Source organism: Oryza brachyantha, chromosome 1 (genome assembly GCF_000231095.2).
Source record: "Oryza brachyantha chromosome 1, ObraRS2, whole genome shotgun sequence".
In the NCBI taxonomy this organism is placed as follows: domain Eukaryota; kingdom Viridiplantae; phylum Streptophyta; class Magnoliopsida; order Poales; family Poaceae; genus Oryza; species Oryza brachyantha.
Window position 1 is genome coordinate 30642503 of NC_023163.2, and position 11390 is coordinate 30653892.

Genomic DNA, 11390 nt, shown 5'->3' on the forward strand with positions numbered 1-11390 from the left:
AATGAAAAAAAAGTCATACAAAACTAGCAAACAAGAATAAAGACTGGCATATGACGGTTTGGGTTAGTGGGTTAAACATGTTATTCGTTCTATCTTTCTCGCCACAAATAAAGAGAACCAAATAAGCACTAATGATCATGGCTGTTCATGATAAGTTTGGCACGAGTGAGCTAGGCAACTCCTACTCTGAAAGGAGTAGGTTGACAAAAATGATTTATATCTTAATCCTCTGTTTAACATCTAATTAAATCAAACGATGTGCTGAAAGCTCAAATGGAGTGATAACAGCCCTGTAATTTTTTTCCCGCATTGCAGACATTAACATCAAAGTATATAGAATCATTCAATAACGTTACTACCTGTGGCAACTAATTACTTACAAAAATTCCTTCTGGAACTGCAGAAATAACAAGACAAAAATTCCTTTTGGAACCGCAGAAATAACAAGACGAACATTGACCAAGATTGAGAAAGTCTCCTTCCGAGCAACACAGCCAAGCTGTTTATCCATCCTTCCAAGGTATCTGAGTGCCCTCGTTGATTGCATCATGTTGCAAAGACCCCTCATTAGCGAGTTATATGTTGCGACCGTCGGAACAAGATCGTTCTTGGGCAACTCCTCCTCCAGCACCTTCACAGCCTCATCTAACCTGCCTTCCCTGCATAAAGAAGCGATCTTTGCCTCATACATGCATAACGTTGGCTTGAACCCCTTCTTGCCCATCTCCTCAAACAAATTCTCTGCCTCATTCAATCTTCCCTCGTCATAGAGGTCAATAAACATAACTTCAAAGCTTGCAACAGTACGTCCGCCTCGAATAACCAATGTCTTATCGATGACTTCCTGTGCATCCTCGATGCTAAGCCCAGCAAGCATGGGAACACGGAGAGAGCGCCGGCTACCCGAAGATCTCAACCCCTTCCTCAGTACTTTATCCAGCACTAGCTCTGCCTGCTCACCTCGGCCAGCCGCACAGAGTGCCACCAGCAACGCCCGGTACACCACCACATCTGCGTCACACCCCCTCCGCGACACGCGCCACAGCATGGAGTAGAGAACGTGAGTTGCTTTATCGAGCATGCCAGCATCGCAGAGCGCAGGCACGACCGCACGGTAGGCGCCCTTCTCTGGTGTGAGGCAATGGTTAATTAGACATTTCATCAAGCACCTGCAGAGCGAGGTCTGGTGTGAGGCCGCGGCGAGGAGCGATGAGTGGACGGCGTCGTTGTGGCGGTAGGAGGAGGGCGGGTACCGGCGTGGCGCGTCGCCCTAGATCCGAACGGCCTCGCGCGGGTCCTTCTGCCGGTAGATGGCGCCGGCGAGGTGCGCCGGAGTCAGCACCCGCTGCCACCTCACCGGCGTGGCGCCCATCGCCGTTGCCGCTACTTGTCACTCGGGTTGAAAGCGGATCAAGATTTTTCAGAATACGGACCTGTTTTCGGAACGGAACTGATCGGTCGAAATTTTTTTGAAAATCTTCGAGAAAACGGTAACGAAATCAGAATTTTTTTAAGAAGGAAACAGAAACAGTAGAAGAACTATCCGTCGGAACGTGAAATCTGTCGAAAACTTTTCAAATTTTTTTCTGGACTTCTAAACAGTAGCCTCACAGAATTGGACCCAATGCCCAATCCGGCCAGCCAGGCCCAAAGAAAACATTGAAGCCTGACACGAGTGCGTATTGTGTTGTGCAGCTGCTGCCGCACGCCAGTGCAGGCGTGCAGCGTCCGTGCCGCCACGGCGCAGCCGGCGTCGCCGTCCCTTGCAGTCTCACCGGCGTCGCTACCCCTTCCTGCCCCGCTGCCCCCTACCAGCCTCGCCGCCCCTCCTAGGCCCGTCGCCCCCTGCCAGCCTCGTCGGCGTCGCCAACCCTTCCAGCCCCGTGGCCCCCTACCAACGCCGCCAGCCCCCGGCGCAGCTAGCCCTCTATGCCGCCTCCAGGCTCCAGCGGTAGGCACCGGCGCCTCCAATCCCCGACGCCGCCTCCAGCGGTGGGCGTCGCTGCCACCAGCACCCGACGCCGCCTCCCGCACCGGCCTCCCGAACAACTGATCATGCTCGAGCAACCGGACAGCTTCATGGTGGAATCTCAGGACCACGGCAGCGGCGAGTCGGACACTCAGGATATGGACCGCGAAAACGCCGTGCCGCCAAACGCCGCGGCGCCCATGGAGGAGGAGAGCGCCGTGCCGGGCGAGGACGTCGTCATGAGAGACCAGGTGAAGCAGACGCAGCCGCCGCACGAAGCCGCGGCCCCGGCGCCGGTGAGCGCGGACGGCGTCGTCCCGCACGACGGCGACGACGGGATCGAGTACGTCAACCTGGGCGCGTTCACGGTCACGCGCGGCGCCTTCGAGGCCGTCTGGCGCGAAGAAGGGAGGCCTGTCCCTCCCAGCAATCCCGAGTCGATGAACCGGTGGGCGTTCTTCGAGGATGAGCGTCCGGTCGTGTACCTGTCCAAGTGGTGAGTCGCCGGCGGCCCCTGCACCGTGAGATGGTTCGGTAGTTTCCGCCGGCAGCTAGCTTCGCCGGTGTAGTACTCCGACCACCGCCGCGCCACCAAAATCGCGTTTCACGCAAAGTTAGATCGAAAGTGTAACAAACAGGGCGTGGATGAAATGATGATCGTAGTTACTGAAGTGTAAATGATTCATGGATAATTGGATATCGTCGAACAACGATCGATGGTTTTCTCTTTCCAGTTACTGGCTTTGGTCCTATCGTTTCACCATCGCGAAAAATTTGTATCAACGGCCTGGAAATCGATCTCCTCTTGTCCTCTCTAAGCTGAGTTTGAATGGAAGGAAAGAACAACAATATGAAGATGATCACAGATTCACACAAAACGATATACCTCACTAGTGAAAGATTAATTAATTATTAGCTACTACAAACTTAAAAATAGATTAATATAATTTTAAAGCAATTTTTAGATTTTTTTCCAAAATACCATAGTTTGACTGTTTGGAACAGTGATCACGAAAATATAGCACCCTCATCTTTTCACTCAAGCTTACGCTTATAAGCCAAAACTTAAATTTTTAACCTTAAATTTATAGTTGATTTTGAGGTTTTTTCATCATAGTTTATTTTTTAGCCTTAGCTTTTAGATTTAAAGAACACGTATATAAAAATTTTATTCAAAGATTATTTTTCGTTTGCAAATATGTCGTTCCAAACGACCACCCCTAGTTACCCTATACCTTTATGTACAATGCACCCTATATGTTGTAATTATTTTGTACTCCAATCATGTAACTTGACTATCCTCATGTTTTAATAAAATTCAAGTTGGGATCCTCTCCCCCAGTGGAAATTCAAAAATGAGAACCAACCCAAGTTTCATAAAACCATAAGTTTTGGTATGCATGATGATCATATAACCATAGTATTATGGTCCTAAAATTAAAAAACAACTAATTATCATTTGATGCACCATAATTACGACCTATAAAATTACATGTACAATTATAACAGATTTATAAGTTATCTTACACATCATATACAAGGTATAGTTATATAAGATGAAGCATTTTGTTATTCTCTAGTATTATGTTAAATTGGTCAATAGTGTGATCTTGCGAAACTCTTTGATCATAATATCTAGGTGCCAAAACTCATATGGTTTCGTGCAAGTTGCAACTTTGACTATTACAAGTGACTTAAAATTTAGAGATTTGCTTCGATTCAACAAAATGTGTGTTGAGGTACCAAATCGTTTTCTACCATTAGATCTAGCTAATTAGAATATGCATTGTTAGATCTAACGATCAGAAATGATTTGGTACCGCGAGTTACGAGTACCTAAAGATACTTTTTTATTTGACCGAACAAATCTCTAAAATTTACTGAAAGAAAAAAAAATGATCAGCGAGCGAACCCATGGAGCCATGCATGTTGTATATGTGGGCTGAGCTTGCAGCCCAATCTACACGGCCCGAAAACTCTTACAAGTGCATTACAACAAGCGTGGGCTTTTATTACAGGGCCCAGTAGCTTCCTGCCTTCTTCCCACCGTATTGGCGCGCCGCCGAAACCCCCAACCAGCGGAAGAGCACGGCGATGGCGGCGGCGGCGGGCGAGGAGGCGGAGAGCTCCGCCGCCGGCGAGCAGCGGCGCGTGCCATTCGCTCGGGGCGGACCCGTGTTCGTCCCCTTCATGGTGGGCCCCGTCTCCACTGTCCCCGAGTTCATGTCGTCCGCCCTCCGCGAGCTGCAGGTAGGTACAAATCCCCTGAATACATCTCAAAACCCTAGTTCCCCCGATTCGCGCCCTTTTAGTGGTGTGATCATGTCCTGTTTTCTTCCGCGATCAGTTATTGAAAGATGAATTGGGTGACCCCGGCGATGAATTTGATGAAGAGCTCTGGTAAGCCCGCACAATTCCGTTGGTATCAGGGCAGAGAAATCCACTAGCGTCTGTATGCTTATTCATGTTTTCGGTTATTCTGTATGGGGATTCTGCAGCGTAGATGAGTTGAGGGTTCTCTCAGAGGAGGAGCTGGTGGAGCGCGCCCTCCGGGAGGCTATGGAGGTGACCTCCCTATCGAACTTTGTTCTAATGTGCTCCATTCTAATTCTTTTTTGGTTTGGGCTCCATTCTAATTCTTGTTATGTGAGCAATGTTTTGATCTGAGTTTCTGTTTGTGGATTTTTGTAGGAGTGCTGGGACTCTGCTGCTCTGTCACAGCTGGAGGATCAAATGCTTGATGCAGGGTAGGACATTTTTGCTTGCTTGTTCCATCTTTGTGTGTGGTTGATTGGTTATTTTTTATGCTGATTTAGGCAAGTTGGAATTAGACGCAACATGGACAGTGAATTCTTGGATAGTGTTGGCATGGTGATTGCTAGTTATCTTCCATGCCAATAAATTAATCTTAGCAAGGAAGACCTTCCTAAGGTGTGTGATGTCTGATGTAGTAAGATTTATGTGTGGTGATGTGCAAGTTGGGACTGATAGCAAATCCTATTGTGAACTGCTAGCATACAATAGTGTTTTGCTTCTTTTTTTTTTGCATCAAATTATCTCTTTTTATGACTTGTAGCTGAATTTCTGCCATCTATTTTTTCTTTCCATATCAATTTATTTTTGTCTAATGTGGTTCACTGCTGTATTTTTGAACTATCATAAGTAGAATGTCTGCAGGTTCTACCCTTGGAGATGGTGCTATCACCTCGAGCTCATCAGGTGAGAGAGAGAGTTCCGGATCACCTAATAAGGATATGCCAATTGTACCACATGTACCGCAAGGAAACAATGGTAAAACAGGTGGTGGAAGGGGGCAAACCAAAGGCAGGAAGGGGAAAAATGCCACTGTAACCTTAGATCCGTCAGTTGAAACAGAAAGACCTGGACCATCTGTTGACATGGCAGTTGTAGCTTGTGTACCACAGCAAGGCACTGAAGGGAAAACAGGTGGCATGAAGGGGAAACCCAGAGGAAGAAAGAGAAAAGGTGTAAATACCACTTCAAATTCATTAGGCGAAAATGTGAGCGTACCACCTGTCAAGGATCTGGAATTTGTTTCACATGATCCTGCAAGCACAGAGGGACATACAAAATGTGTAAAGGGCAAAAAGAGAGGCCGGCATTTTGATCGAGAAGTTCGAGCGCATATTTTACAAGTATGTCTTACCCTATTGTTGCTTCTCTGCTTTGTTACATGCAATTGCTGATGAAATTATCTTCGGTAACAGATTTCTCTGAAAAATCATGTCTGCTAAAAGATGCGCCAAGATTGAGTAGGATGTTACGCTCTTGTCTGTTGTTGTGCATGTTTGACTCAATTTGTCGATATATTCATATTAGGCCTGGAACCAAGAAACGTAGGCTAGCATATTGATACAATAAAACTATCTGCTAGTTGATAAGATTGAAGACATTGAATTTAAATTTTGCAAATAAAAGTTCATGTAACTGAAAGTATCATATTCCTTATTATACTAGAACAAAATGGATTTGTAAAAAAAAATATAGGACTTGTCTTTTTAATGGAAGGTTAGGGTTACTTTTCAGTGATATCAGTAACTTTTAGAACATTAGATGAATATTAGCCTGTATCTCTAATATAGTCTGTATCACATAAAAAACTATTCACATGACAGCAATAGAGGTCAGAGTACATCTGCTTCATGTATTGATGTTTAATCCTTGCAAAATCTGACCTTGGTTCTTCATCATCATATGCTTTGGCATCACCATAACTAGGGGAGCTATCTTACTAAAGCAGTGAAGATGGCAGAAATCAAGGCCAAACAAGAAGACGACAAACGTGCAGCCAGGTTGCACTCATTCAGGTAAAGCAGTTAAATCAAATGGTGGTGAAAACTACACAGTTCAATTTTGTTGGTAAAATGCTAGTAGCTTTGCTGAAGAGCTGTGGAGTACGGATTTCCCTCTGATAAGTAGCTTGAACGTTTACTGAAGGGCTGTGGTAAATAACTTCTTCTCTTCTTTTTTTTAAATTTTTTTTTTTTGAGTGCAGTGGTGATTCTGTGTTGGTTAAAGGTTCTAAGCCATCATCTGAGAAAGTTGATGTTGCAAAATCTCTTAGATACACCAACACAACTTGGAAGGTTCGTATTAAAAATTGTAGACCATTTCATTTGCTGTTCTACACAATTTCTCTTTCGAGAATTTCACACTTACACTAATTTTTGTTATCCCAGAACAAAACTTTCAAAGCTGAGGAGCACAGACCTGTAGTCTATCCAGAAGTACTTGTGTGTGTGGAAGTTTATGAGAAGAGATATGGCTCTGTGAAAGTAATGGCTAACACTTTAGTTTTATATTCTTATTTGTAGGGTGAAATATGCAAGGATTAATTATTTTGGTGATCCTTGTCTTGCAGAGCCAGGAATTTCTGGTGTTGGGAAGCCAGCTCCTTACAGATCTAAGAGACAATATTTACTGTTTCACAGATAAGCTGATGAATGTGGCTAAGCAACACGTTCGTTCTGGTTATTTTCTTATTGAGGTATTTGTTTATGAAAAGAAAATCGTGTTGGGTCCTTAAATAATGGCAACTTTATTAACCTACTCTCTATTTGTCAGGACACGTTTTACAATGATACAAGACATTCTACTGTTGATTATAGTAAACCTATACTTGACTGGCTTAAAAATTCCAGCAATGAGGCGGAAGAGAAATGGGACACCATAACTTCTGGCGTTCTGAAGAAACGGCAAAAGGACTTACTGTTGGGTTTGAATATTTCAAATGTTCCTGATTTTAAATCTGCAAAAATGGAAAAGACTCGCTTTTCTGATCTGAACTTCCGTCTTGGTGCTGGGTACCTTTACTGCCATCAGGTTCTCATCTATTCTCCTCCTGCCTTTATCATGACGTTTCTGCATCATAATTTTTCTGTGGACATTAAATGGTCACTAGTCAGTTAATCTAATGCTGTTTGTTATTCTATATATTGTGATGAAATCCAAAATCGATTGATTTCAAAGTTTTATGATTTCTGTAGGCCTACAACCCATTCCCCTATGTTTTTTTTTCTGATAAATACCCTCTACATATGTTTTCAGGGGAACTGCAAACACATGATTGTGATCAGGGACATGAGGTTGATCCACCCCGAGGACACCCAGAACCAAGCGGAATACCCTCTCATGACGTTCCAGATGCAGAGGCGTCTGCAGAAGTGTTCGGTGTGCCAGATCTACCATGCTACAAAGATGACGGTGGACGACAAGTGGACTCAGAACAATCCCTGTTATTTCTGCGCCAAATGCTACTACCTCCTCCACTACAAGGAGGACAACTCACTGCTATATCCCCATACTGTATATGATTACCTCCAGGAGTAGTCTTCGATGTATATTATTTGTTACAATTAGCCCGGATCGCAGGCGCATATTTCCATCTGTCGTCTGTCTGTAAACTGGACAGATCATAGGGTAAGCCAACTCATAGCAACTAATCAACATCACCTGTAAACTGGGCAGTTTTGGAGCAGCAGTTCAGAGAATTAGAGGTATTCTAAGTGTTTCTACTTCATCCACAGTGTTCTTTTTGAATGAATGGATTAATAGCACACGTATTTCTATGTTTTGAAATGGAGTTACTCCGTAGTTTGCACTGGCAAATTTTTGTCTTGAAAAAAATAGGGGAAAATAGAAGAGAAGGCTACTTACTTACTTGTTGGGCCAGGCCAAGTGGGAGGCGTGGAGCGGAGGCGGTGCAGCGTGAAGGCCACATGTGGCAACGAGAGGCCCTGGAGCGCCGCGCCTTATCCTCCCGCCTTTTTTTCTCACGCCCCGCCACGACAGCCTCGCCATGGGCCACCCATGGCCACCTCCGCGCTCTCCTGCCCCTGCTCCCCCACCTTCCTCCGGCGACGCGTCCCCGCCTGCGCCACCGGCTTCCGCCCTCGCCCTCCTCCTCCCGCCCTCCACCGCCGCCGCGTCCGCCTCGGCCCCCTGCACGGTGCGCGCGGGATACCAATGCGTCGTTCGTCGCGTTCCGTGATCTCATCTAACGCCGGCGCCGTGTGTGGTTTGCAGTTGTGGATGACTCCAAGGAGGTAGAGACGGCGGTGGCTGAGGCTGCCGGCGGCGATGAGAGGTCGCAGACGGACAAGCTGGTGGACGGGATGGACTTCGGGGAGCTCTGCAACGACTTCGAGTGCATAAGCAGCCCCTACGTGGAGGCCACGGCGAGGCAGCTCGCCCGCGACATCCTCGAGCTCCGCGACGACAACCGCGCCTTCAGCTGCTACGCCGTCTCCGTTAAATACTCGGTACGCCTCGGCCTTGCTTGCATCAATTACCATCAGTAATTCAGACATTCAGTATCTGTTTCACACCAATGCTTTCATCTCCTTTCAAGTTCATCTGACAAACATGATCGTGAGATTCCATAAACTGGTGGCATACACTGTCACCATCTGTACATTCTTTTCTTTTTTTTCTGGAAAGGTAGGAGCTGTGCCATTTCAGTCAGCGAGTAATCAAAAACGATATATACACAAAGGAGCAAAACTTATATGTATTGGCCCAAAATGTTTAGCAACAATAATAGTTTTCAGGCAACAGAGTAGACACCAAGGACTCTTACCAAAGCTCTATGAAAAAAACCAGCACATAACACTGCCATTACTTAGTTGATGGAGGTTTTTAAGTGGGTAACGCCGCGAGCGATAAGGCATGGTTTGCTTGTGTTCATCAGTGATGGACTGATAGTGGAAAGGCCGAGAAGCTGTCTTGTCCAATGTTCATGCCACCATTTTCAGAAATTTTACCTAGACTAGGCCGGTGCTGACTGTCTAAGTCTAACAACAACGAGAAATAAACTACTGACAGTAATGCTGTCCAAATGTAGATGTAACTGATGAGCTACTTGTCATTACCATGTGGTGGCATGCTTTTCTTCTTTCAGGACCCGGTCAGGACATTTGTGGGACGGGAGAAGTACAAGAGGCCATTGTGGATCACCAAGGCACTGGAAAACCCCACAGTGGTAAGGATTGATCCAGCCGCAATTCCTACACCATATCTATGAAGTTATAACGCCATATCTATGAAATAATTTGAACTAGAAATCTGCACTATTTTGCGATGGAGGTAGTATAAGATATCATAACATACCGTCCATCAAAAGAAATTTTTTTTGGCTCTTTTAGTTCAAATTCAAATAGGGGATGCTTCTCTCCTTATTTCAATTGGCATTCTCATGCATCTGCCTTGATTCCTGTCTGAAATTCGCAAGACTATCTAATCAGCATTCGTGTTATTGCGTCAGACAGTCCAGGAAATGTCAATGCAATCGACAAGCATGCTGACCATCAAATGGACAATCAGAGGCAAACCTAAGAATCCTTTCTTCGCAACAATCGGAGGAGACCTGATCGTCCGTGTTACCTCACAGTTCGTCTTGAACCAGATAAGTGGCCAAGTGCTCGAGCAGGTCGACTCATGGGACCTTTCTGCCTCGTCTCCTCCTGCCCAGGCCTACTTTTGGTTCTCCAGGAGGGTCTACTCTACTGTTGAAGCCGGAAAGGACACCATCGAAGCTGCAAAGGGCACGGCTTCTCGGCTATCAACAAAGAAAGATGAGAACTTGGAGGCTTATCCGGATCCATCAGGGGATCCTACTAAGGTACATGAATCATGCATTGCAATAATGGTGTCGCTTAATACGATAAATCCATCAACTTAAATGTAGCTATCCAGTCGAAATTTCGGCGTTCATTTACTGAAGAGTATTTGTGTTCAATAATGCAGTTCTTTCAGAGGCCGGATGATGGATTGACCCAAGATGTGTACCAGATTGCGCTTTTCCTGGCCATTCTCTACTTCATTGTACAGTTTTTGAAAACGACTCTGTGATTGTACTAGCTTCAACAGTATCAACTCTTCCTGAAGCCCTGACCTAATTCTCCAGGTCATGCTTTTGTGTATAAGTGCATGCATATATGTGTATGATCTATTTCTAACAAAATATTATCATAGACATGACCAACAGCTGGTCAGCATCGTTTGGCTGGCAAGAGTTTCCATATTTTCAAATTGTTTACATTTCGTGTTTGCACTATGGCGGATTGCACTTTCTAGTCTTTGTTACTGAATACTGATGGTGATGGAGCTTCTGCGTGTATATCCAGTAAGAACCTGTTTATCAGTAATACCAGACTACTAGCTCCTGCTTCAAATTTCAGACATTTATCAAAAGTTCAGCATTCCATCTGCTTCAAGTGGCAGTAATACTAGGTAACGTGTGAAAAACTGAAAACATGATAAAATCATTTGAATTTGAAAGAAATGTCTGAAACAGTATTTGGGTGCAGGCACCGAAGTTGGGAATGAAATCCCATTTACAAGATGGCATTTTAGTGAGTTTACTTTTAACAATGAACATATATCTTCATTTCAAAAACAATGAACATATATCTGAACTCCATTCCAAACGATGCGGCCCACTGCTCTGACCGTCCATTGTATATGGGCCCGCTGTTGGGCCTTGCCCACTTAGCATCTACTACTATAATCGAGCTTCTTTTCGATTTTTTATATTTATTTATTTATTAAATATTTACAAAAGTATATTTTGTTTGGAATATTTACGGATATATACCCCAACCCCTTCAAAGAGGGCATTTTTTTATGACGTGCATTATGCATACGACCATTTAGGGAGGCTGAAGCGTTGTGGTTATATAGGCGACCCCTTAATGCCATGCAAGTTGCAAGTACAATTAAGGGGGTTGGAAAAAACGAAACAATATATTTATTAAAAAATAATTTGTAAATATAACTTTTATATATGTATTCTTAGCGATCTAAAAGCAAAGATTGAAAGCGATAAAAAACTCTAAAATCAATTTAAAATTTAAATTTTAACTCATAGATATAAACAGAAGCGAAAAAACGAGGACGGTAG

At 44.6% G+C, this 11390-nt stretch overlaps 3 protein-coding genes across 6 annotated transcripts; 2 read left to right on the forward strand and 1 right to left on the reverse strand.

Annotated features, from left to right (window-relative positions):
• Positions 1–310: 310 nt before the first annotated feature.
• LOC102704862 (pentatricopeptide repeat-containing protein At1g05600-like) lies at positions 311–1162 on the reverse strand. Its single transcript, XM_006646535.3, has one exon. It carries the CDS (start codon positions 1160–1162, stop codon positions 377–379), a length of 786 nt encoding a protein of 261 aa, XP_006646598.1. The 3' UTR covers positions 311–376.
• Positions 1163–4008: 2846 nt separating this feature from the next.
• On the forward strand, positions 4009–8227 carry LOC102720192 (snRNA-activating protein complex subunit). Of its 4 annotated transcripts, XR_005812073.1 has the most exons (12): positions 4009–4219; positions 4317–4369; positions 4468–4534; positions 4661–4716; positions 5136–5625; positions 6209–6297; positions 6486–6576; positions 6670–6765; positions 6852–6977; positions 7055–7312; positions 7538–7986; positions 8163–8227. XR_005812073.1 is itself a non-coding variant. In XM_006645144.3 (11 exons), exons 1-11 carry the CDS (start codon positions 4064–4066, stop codon positions 7817–7819), a joined length of 1764 nt encoding a protein of 587 aa, XP_006645207.2. In that variant the 5' UTR covers positions 4009–4063; the 3' UTR covers positions 7820–8046. The 4 variants fall into 4 exon arrangements, 3 of the variants coding, with proteins under 3 accessions (XP_006645207.2, XP_015693056.1, XP_015693053.1); XM_006645144.3 differs by lacking the exon at positions 8163–8227 and having other exon boundaries at positions 7538–8046; XM_015837570.2 differs by lacking the exons at positions 4009–4219; positions 4317–4369; positions 8163–8227 and having other exon boundaries at positions 4517–4534; positions 5147–5625; positions 7538–8046.
• Positions 8228–8278: 51 nt separating this feature from the next.
• Positions 8279–10463, forward strand: LOC102705132. The gene is made up of 5 exons (XM_015838225.2): positions 8279–8438; positions 8516–8751; positions 9390–9470; positions 9753–10109; positions 10235–10463. The coding sequence occupies exons 1-5, from the start codon at positions 8300–8302 to the stop codon at positions 10337–10339; spliced, it is 918 nt and encodes a 305-aa protein (XP_015693711.2). The 5' UTR covers positions 8279–8299; the 3' UTR covers positions 10340–10463.
• Positions 10464–11390: the final 927 nt, after the last annotated feature.

Excerpts from the sequence above, each read along its gene's own strand:
- LOC102705132 (XM_015838225.2), top strand. The coding sequence starts at position 8,300 with ATGGCCACCTCCGCGCTCTCCTGCCCCTGCTCCCCCACCTTCCTCCGG. Across the intron at positions 8,439-8,515 it reads CCGCCTCGGCCCCCTGCACG|TTGTGGATGACTCCAAGGAG; the intron begins GTGCGCGCGGGA and ends TGTGGTTTGCAG. Across the intron at positions 8,752-9,389 it reads CCGTCTCCGTTAAATACTCG|GACCCGGTCAGGACATTTGT; the intron begins GTACGCCTCGGC and ends TTCTTCTTTCAG.
- LOC102720192 (XM_006645144.3), top strand. The coding sequence starts at position 4,064 with ATGGCGGCGGCGGCGGGCGAGGAGGCGGAGAGCTCCGCCGCCGGCGAG. Across the intron at positions 4,220-4,316 it reads CCGCCCTCCGCGAGCTGCAG|TTATTGAAAGATGAATTGGG; the intron begins GTAGGTACAAAT and ends TTCCGCGATCAG. Across the intron at positions 4,370-4,467 it reads GAATTTGATGAAGAGCTCTG|CGTAGATGAGTTGAGGGTTC; the intron begins GTAAGCCCGCAC and ends GGGATTCTGCAG.
- LOC102704862 (XM_006646535.3), bottom strand. The coding sequence starts at position 1,162 with ATGAAATGTCTAATTAACCATTGCCTCACACCAGAGAAGGGCGCCTAC.